The sequence below is a fragment of the Micropterus dolomieu genome, linkage group LG03 (assembly GCF_021292245.1).
Source record: "Micropterus dolomieu isolate WLL.071019.BEF.003 ecotype Adirondacks linkage group LG03, ASM2129224v1, whole genome shotgun sequence".
NCBI classification, from domain to species: domain Eukaryota; kingdom Metazoa; phylum Chordata; class Actinopteri; order Centrarchiformes; family Centrarchidae; genus Micropterus; species Micropterus dolomieu.
This window is the reverse complement of record NC_060152.1, coordinates 32847421-32856561: the sequence shown is the minus strand read 5'-3', so window position 1 is coordinate 32856561 and position 9141 is coordinate 32847421. Positions and strand designations below refer to the sequence as shown.

General features: G+C 44.3%; 1 protein-coding gene across 1 annotated transcript in view; it reads left to right on the top strand.

Annotated features, from left to right (window-relative positions):
- Window positions 1-7730, top strand: part of sim1a (SIM bHLH transcription factor 1a) — a 24461-nt gene extending 16731 nt beyond the window's left edge. The window contains exons 11-12 of the mRNA XM_046045330.1: window positions 3667-4078; window positions 4885-7730. Of these exons, the coding sequence (XP_045901286.1) occupies window positions 3667-4078; window positions 4885-5603 (1131 nt within the window). The 3' untranslated portion in view covers window positions 5604-7730. The remainder of the gene's footprint in view (window positions 1-3666; window positions 4079-4884) is intronic.
- Window positions 7731-9141: the final 1411 nt, after the last annotated feature.

The following is a 9141-nucleotide window of genomic DNA, read 5'->3' as shown; positions in this document are numbered from 1 at the left end:
TGTCAGCTGGGATTGGCTCCAGTCCCCCGCGACCCTGTACGCAGGATAAGCGGTTGACGATGGATGGATGGATGGATGGATGGTTCAATAACGAGCTGGGACTGTTACTGAATGTAACACGGGAGTGTGGCGGGAGAAAACAAGTAAACGGGGACATGCACAGTACAAGTGTAGGCAGATGAGTGTTATTTGCACGGTACAGAATATTTTAATAAAAATATGATGTCAAAACCCCGGTCAACAGCAGAGAGCCGAGCGTGAGTGGCTGTGGCATCGTTTCTAAAGTCCTCCGTTTTGGCCCGTCTTCACTAAAACGCCCTCTGGAGTTTTGAAACGCAAAACGGGGTCGGCAGCGTTTCCTCTGTTTTAGGTCTTCGTTTTCGTCATTGTAGTCTGGACGGGAGGTGCCAACGTAGCAAAAGGTCTCCGTTTTAATTCGAAAACGCAGTAGTGTGGATGGGGCCTAAAAGATATTCCTTCATTTTGTGCTTTGATGATGGTGTTGGAGAGGGCTGTCTAACCTGTCACTCCAAAATCTCCCATAGGTGATCGGTTGGGTTGAGATGTGGTGGCTGTGAAGGCCATAGAATGAAATCATCAAAGCATTCAGTGAACCCCTTATGAGCTGTATAGAAGAGTGCATATGTTGTTGCTACACTCATGTATTTCTCTCAAAACAGCAAAAAAGTGATTTGCCTTATAGCAACAAAATGCTAACCAAGGCTAAAGATAATTTCTGTGCTGCCAGCATCATAATTAGAGTAGCAGTACCTAATGAATGTGATGTTTTAGGACTGTCTCCAAACTGGAACAGAAATCCCATGAGACTCGTCCGCATGGATGTATGAATTTGTGTTTGTGTTGAGAGCTATTGAGACAGAGGGGAGATGTGCGCGGATGATGGATCACTATTTGTCTCAAGTAAACCCTGTCCAGGTTTTCTGTTGTCTCAAACTTGATTCATCATCCATGGCGAGATCTGTAGAACACTTTAGCGGGAAATCAATTCCCATTTCCCAGTAGTGAGACGTCCAAGCTTCTCCTGTGGGCCTGATTTAGCCAGACACAGCCTTTAATCTCCCGCTGTATTTGATTGGACGGCTTTCCCTCTGTAGAGTGTTTGTTGAAGGCCTTGCTGCAATCCTTCTGGTAAAACAAGCATCCCAACAGCCGTTCCAGGCCTCTTAGCACACCCCACCCCTCCCAGCCGTCACACTCTCTCTCTCTCACACACACAGAAACACAAAACACATCTCTCCTCATGCTGGCCCTCTCAGCAACATGATGATGCTCTAATTGCTAAACAGATGTTAATGGGTTTTTGCACCTAGAGAAAAACCAAACACGCATGTACACATGGGCTGTTTGTTCTTTAATAAACAGCCTTTCCAGGGGACTGGGATCTCTCTTTGTGTAATTATGGGCCGTATTAAATCTATGAAATGCAAATAAGAAGAATACAAGAATATTACTGTGAAAGCACCACATGGAATTTATGCTTGTGTCTTTAGGGAGACAGAATATAAAGGCCTCCAGCTGTCTCTGGATCAGGCCACTTCCAAGGCCTCGTTCCCCTACAGCAGCAACACCGCCAGCAGCCTCACAGAGAACTGCAGAACTACCAAGAGCAGAGTATCCCGGCCCAAGACCAAAGCTAGACTTTCGCCATACACACAGGTGAGGAGTTAATGTCTAACTGGACTTTCATTTGATGTGAACACACAGTACAGTGGTCTCAAACTCAGGGAAGCTTCATATTTAGGAAGCACTTCCTGGTAGGAAGTTAACAACATCATGTTGTAGAACTTGCTCATTCAGGTGTGACACCTCGTTTAAGATGATTTTGGTGCATACAGCAGTTCCTTAGGGGATGTTCCATCATGTATTATTTAAAGGACAACAGTGGTTTGTTTTTGTAGTATTGTCTATTATTTCTGTCGGTTTTGATGACTCTCCAAACAACTTGCTGAAATCTGGAAATACGAATGACAGGTGGCGTCGCTACAACAAATTCTGGCAAACCGTGAAACTTGAGCAGTCACACAATCAGATAGGTTGTAAAAAGCCAACAGTTAAGATGGATTATCTAAACCACTTAATGTTGATAATGGACTGAAAGAATTAGATCAAAGTTACAAAGTGAGTGTCCTTCGCAGGGAGGCTGTGGTCATCATCAGCGGCGACATCCAAAAGGAGCTAGTAGAACTCTTGCCTCTTTTGCATGGAAAGGAATCAGTTGAGGTGGTCTGATTAGCATACAACCCTGAATCTAAAATCTTAAAAGCCACAGAAAATTGATACACGGACTATATTTGAAAGTAAATCTGAAAGTGAGCACACCCAAAATGGTGGTAATAATCCTTCATTTCACAGTAAAACTATGTGCACACAGCTACTGCAAGTATGGTAAATCAAAGTAGACCCAGGAAATTTGCTTAATAATTTTATGTTCTCTTTGTTTTCCTGGGGATTTGTTTACGAACTGTCCGATCGTTTGACTGCTCATGTTTCTTGTCCCATCGGATGTTTTATCTTTATAAAGATGTTGATGTATTCTCAGTTCAACGGTTTCATTGTTGAATGCTGTCAGAAACAATGGCCAAGGCCGCGCTAGTAACCTAATGGTTAAGAAGCACATAACCACAAAGTTCACAGAATCGGTTCCCAGCCACGGACCTTTGTTGCATGTCATACCTTCTCTCTCGCTCACACCTTGTTTCCTGTCTCTCTCTACACTGTGACTATCAAATAAAGACAGAAGGGCCTTGAAACAAAAAACAATGGACAAACCTACAAAAGTAAGTTTAGAAATGTAATACACCAAAATTATGTTTCATAGAACTAGATACTGCGTGACTACACTGGGCCCACAGCACATGCTGATTGGAGTCCTGATGAGGGCCCTCCGGATGCCCCTCTTGGGCTGGCCAATGGACTACCCAAGGGCCCTGCTCCATGCTTCACTCCTGAATATACTCAAGGGCCCCTGCCCCTACAGACTGTGGTGTGTCGAGGTTTGAGTCAGGTGATCAGCCCCGCGCCGAGCCCTACCCCACTATCCAGGCTCAGCAGTCCAGGTTCGGAGCGCCTCCACAAGTTACCAGACTACTACCTCCAGACAGACCTGTCCCCCCCTTTCTTTGCCATTACACCACCCATTTGGTCGGACAGGCCCGTGCTCGGCTTCCCCCACCCTTGCCCCAGCCCTCTAGATACTGCGTGACTACACTGGGCCCACAGCACATGCTGATTAGAGTCCTTCACTGGCAGACAGCTGGCTCCGGCACCCATGGGTAGAATGAAAATAATTTAATTTAATCTTGGTCTCTGATTTTGGTAGATGTTGTAGGATCAACAGCTCTGGCTAAAGAACCAGTGGAGGTAGAAAGAGCACTAACATTAAAACAAAGAAAGCACCATAATACAGTTGAAGAGGTGCTCACATTTGTAATTAGCTTGTTTAGGAAGACCCTGGTGGCTGCAATGTCCTTAACTGTGGCTTGGTTTGCTTATACCTGTTAATAAGATGTCCATGTCAAACAGCCAGAAATATAGTCAGCTGTTGAGCTGAAGGTCTAAAATGTGGCTCCCAGAGGGTGTGCTGCCTCATTTGAAGGCTTTCTATAATAACTTTTCCTGTCTCCCTACCCACATGTCTCACTGCAGTATCCTAGTTTCCAGACGGAGCGGTCAGAGTCTGACCAGGACAGTCCGTGGGGCAGCAGCCCCCTCACGGACTCAGCCTCCCCCCAGCTGCTGGAGCAGGGTGAAGGCCTGGATGCCTCCTGTGTGTACAGGCAGTTCACTGATCCTCGCACGCTCTGCTACAGCCTGTCTGAAGAGCAGCATCACACCACCGGTGACGGCTACACGCACCTCCACGCACATGGTCAAGGTCAGAGTTGTGAGCGGGGTCGATGTGAGGCAGGCCGATATTTTCTAGGAGCACCTCCGCCTGGCAGGGACACGTGGTGGGGCACCGCCCGGTCCATCCTTCCATTAAGCAAGAGCTCCTTGGGGAACCATGAGGGATGTGACAGCAGCATGCCACACATCACAGCCATCCACAGCTACCATGGTGAGGACGAAGACCTGGGCTATGTCCACTCTAGAGTATGAACTATGTAGACTGTTGAAACCTTGATAGCTGTATACTGAACCTGCCAATAGCCAGTACTCTGTGCTGATATTCTTCCACCTATGTAACATCCAGAGACCATGATAGATAGACTAAAGGTGCTTCCTGTATGACTGGAGCTGTTAAATGTGGTAGTGTTGTCTCAAGCCACGACAGTCAGTTCATAAAACACTTCCTCTCTTATTGCATGGAGTGCTGCTGTTGTGCCATGTAACCAGCATCAAGCTTGTTTTCATTGTTCATGCCAACAAATCCAACAGAATTAAGCGTGATTTATACTTCTGCGTCGGGTCTACTCCGTAGCCAGGCTAACTTTCGATTTAGCCCTCCGCTAACTTGAATGGGGGTAAAATCATACACGCGCAGCTGTTATAGACTTTCAAATGTTATCAACCGGATGGATCACATTCTGATAGTGAAACGAGTCATTTTGAGTGGGTTGTGATGCTCAAATATATTGATCTAGCGTGTTATAGCTGCTGATTGGGCCGCTAGTAAAATTAACTCCAAAGCACGGTGCACTTCCTGTCAGCTCTGAGGCATTGCAAGTCTACCCAGCTGACCAATCACAGTTCTTATGATCGGCATCGCCTGCGTAGGGTACGGGGTTAAGCTAAACTGTCGATTCGACGCAGAAGTATAAATCTGGCTTTAGGAGGAACCTGTGGAAGCCAAGAGCCATAGTTGCTAATAATGATATGATTTCTTGCTAATGTTTCCTCTGCACTTATTGTGTCCTCCTGTAGGCCGTGGCCACTGGGACGAGGACAGCGTTGTCAGCTCTCCAGATGGAGGCTCAGCCAGTGACTCAGGGGATCGGTACCAAGCGGACCACTACCACTGCAGCCCGCAGGAACCCAGCAAGATTGAGACGCTGCTCCGAGCCACGCAACAGATGATCAAGGAAGAAGAAAGTCGACTTCAGTTGCGAAAGGGCCCTCCGGATGCCCCTCTTGGGCTGGCCAATGGACTACCCAAGGGCCCTGCTCCATGCTTCACTCCAGAATATACTCAAGGGCCCCTGCCCCTACAGACTGTGGTGTGTCGAGGTTTGAGTCAGGTGATCAGCCCCGCGCAGAGCCCTACCCCACTATCCAGGCTCAGCAGTCCAGGTTCGGAGCGCCTGCACAAGCCGAAGGACTACCTCCAGACAGACCTGTCCCCCCTTTCTTTGCCATTACACCACCCGTTTGGTCGGACAGGCCCGTGCTCGGCTTCCCCCACCCTTGCCCCAGCCCTCTACCCCTCTCACACCCACCCGCGGCCCTACTTGGACAAGCATACAGCTTACTCCCTGACAAGCTACACTCTGGAGCACCTCTACGACCCAGAGAGCCTCCGGGGCTACTGCACCTCCGCCAGCACAGGCCCCACCCAGTACGATATGACCCCTCACCTCCGCATACCGGCAGAACAGACCTCTGGGCACAAAGGCACCTCTGTCATTATCACCAATGGCAGCTAACACTAACACACAGTGGGACTGCAGTCACACAGCCTCAGCTGGTTAGCTCTGTTACAACATTAGGCCACTGTCATTCTGGATCCTGTTAGCTCGTTTTTCCATCATACTGATTACTTCTGAACCAAATCTCATTTGTTCCTTCGTTATAGATCAGTATTGTAGCTGTATCTCCACCCAAATGTTGCTCAAACTTTGGACTTAATCTAAATAGGCCCATTAGACTTGTTCTAAAGCGTGGTTGAGCCACACAGAACTAAACAGAGGAGGAACACCAATTCTGTCAATTCTGGCAGCAGCATGATATTTCACATTACATTTACTCATTTGGCAGACGCTTTTATCCAAAGCGACTTACATTTGAGCCAAACATTGTTGTTTTAAAATGACTATTTCATTAAGATCAGGGGACCTTCACCTTTAGGGAATGGTCGTGGTCGTGGTTTTAAAAAATATTGACTGGTGCACTAATACAAGGTAATCACTACGTTTACAAGATTGTTAAAAAGCGAAATCCCCGACAGATGATAGCCAACGTGTTCCACCTCTTTTGCTCTCCACACAGAATGGCAAACAAACAAAGCCTTCTAGAACGTGATTGGTCAATACTACTCGGACTACAAACGGGAACCAGAACACATCCAACACCAAAATCTTGTCCCTTGCCTACAGATTTTACATTTATATGCAGTTATCTGTTTATAGAGATTAGTGGTTATGGAACATACAATAACTCCTGCTACGATGTTACAGTGCATTCACATTGTCAAGTTTTTATTACGTGGTAGATAGTGGAAGAAAGCGCCGGGTCCGGTTTAAACCCAAACCATGTCAGCTGTCAAAACGCTAGTGCAAACTCTCACTCTCTGTACTGTCCAGTATGCACTGAGGGTTTCGGGTTTCTTTGCTGGTAACATTTGCTGGACAGTGATTGGCTTTCGAATATTTTATGTAGCCTACCAAATGAATGACGTGACATCTGTAAATACCAGAATTTCTCCATGACTGCTGTCACTTGTCAGACAAGGGAGAAAGTATATAGTATAAGTCCCACTTGAAAAAACAACCCGTGTTTTGGTCAAAATCAATCAGTACGATGGAAAGAAAATGGAAAACGGATGTGTAGAAAATGGCTTGAGTTCTGCTTTAACATCTGTCCCCGTGTGTATAACCTTTTGCACTATAAGAGACTGAGTTTTTGTGAAAAAGGGTCCTTGTTTTCCAATGCATTTGAATGAGGAGAAATGACAGGGTTGGGTGTGATGCACTTTGCAGTGATGCAGACTAATTAAACTTCACAACTAATATGCAAAGCCATTCTCTTGATGTTTCTTTTCTCTCAGTTTTGGTATGTTGCAGGAACGTAAATACAGTAAAGAAAAAGACGTACATTGATAAATGTCATGGGTACGTGATAAATATAATTGTACAGTGAGAACCATGGATGCTGAAGGGATTGTTGGACAAATTTTAATAGGGGGGGGGCACAGGACGTCTGCTGCTTCAGTAAATGTTGAATAATCATGGTGGAGGGAAATTATTTGATTGGCAAGACAATAAAATGACCTGATATATATTCTACAGCATTCTTCTTTACCAGAAACTAAAGTATCAGCTATGACAGAAGACGTGGGAAATATTGTATGTTTTCCATTCTTATATCTGTGGTAATCATATCTCAGTGACTGTAGAAAGACTGGCTATTGTGACCATTATGCAATTTGACCCATTGCAATGCCAGGAAAGGCATCTTAGTAGTGTTCATTATGACTGATCCCTGAAGCAACTGTTAATTATTGTTATGTGGGCATGTTTGTACAACAGGATTGAAGTTTTATTCTGGATTTTCTTCATGTCCTTAGATGAACCTATATTTATACAAGTTTGGATTTGTTTGTTTTGTTTTGTCAAAGCCTGAAATGTGCTCCATCTCTTATTTATGGTGTACTGTAAATATGCTAAGAAAAATCCCACCACATTTAAGCACATGGGCAAAAACTGTCTTCATTGAGTAAATGTTTCTTTATGATTAAATATAGCTGCAATCAAATCCAGTCTAACTGCTTGTATATTGTGTGTTTTTGACTGAAACAAATTCTGAGAGAAGACAAAATAAAATAATTTTGCAGAGACGTCATGGTTTTGCAATGTTTTTAGATTTAGGCGTTTCTGCTCTATTTGATAGTGACAGTAGAGAGAGGCAGGAAAGAATCACATTTTTAGTAAGCAGACACATATGAAAACATCAGTTCCCCTACACAGAATGTCATGAAACGAGCCATTAAAATACATTACACAAAACTAGAAACACCAATCTAGCTCTGGCTAATTTCAATAAAAAAATCACATTTGAAAAGATATGAATAATAATTTCTGTCTGCACTAAACGATAGGTAAAATGACCAATACACAAACTGTGACTTGTACACTTATTTGTTTATTGCTGCAAATACTCAGTCACTCCTCAGCCTAGATGAGAAATTGAGATTAGGGTATTATGTTAGTATACCACTAAAACATAACACTATAAGTAAAATATTAAAATAAAAAAATATTTTTTAACATTAGTATATACTGTTAGGATGTTACTATACTGACAGATCAGACTTGTGGTTAGTCTTTAATCAAACAAAAACAGTAAAAATATTATGTAGAAATAATCTAAAATATGTAAAAATATTTCATGGTTCCAGCTTGACAAATGTGAAGGTTTTTCTGCATTGTTTATGCAATATTGTGGGCCAGGTTTTGGTGTGATGAAGACATTATGGAGGCTGATGAAGGCTTACACAGCATGGTTTAATGAGACTCGGCCAAGTAAACACATGGAATGCCAACACAAAATCTGAAGAATCCTTCTTGTCTGGAGATATTTATGATTCCTAAACCTACAGATTCACTAAGTGTCCAAATGAAGTTATTGTTCATCCCTCTATACATGTGTGAAGAGACTTTTGGTTATTGGGTCAAATCAGAGCATGTTGTGTGTCCTTCAGCCACATACAACACTGTCTACATAGAGACAGTCTGTCTGTCTGTGATGAAACAAAAGATAATCTCAGCCTTGGGTTACCTACCAAATATATAACAGTGCATCATCATCAACTCATCAGTGAATTGACCGAGCAGGCATAGAGGAGAGACAGTGTCTGACTTATAGCTTTGGAGAGTTTGGAGAGGCGGCTGTGGCTCAGGAGGTAGAGCGGGTTGGCTGTTAATCGGAAGGTCGGCGGTTCGATCCCTGGCTCCCCCTGGTTGCGAAGTGTCCTTGGGCAAGATACTGAACCCCGAATTGCCCCTGGCGGCTATTCCGCCCTGTATGAATGAGTGTGAATGTTAGTTTCCGTTTGAGCACTTAGGCTCAGTGTATGACTGGTGAATGCAGATGTAGTGTAAAAGTGCTTTGAGTGGTCGAAAAGACTAGAAAGGCGCTATACAAGTACGGAGTATTTACATTCCCTGGCTGTCACCTTTGACCTGGGGAAACCTGTGTCCTAGTACCCACAAACCCAGTACATTTCCCTGATTATACATGTGTTTA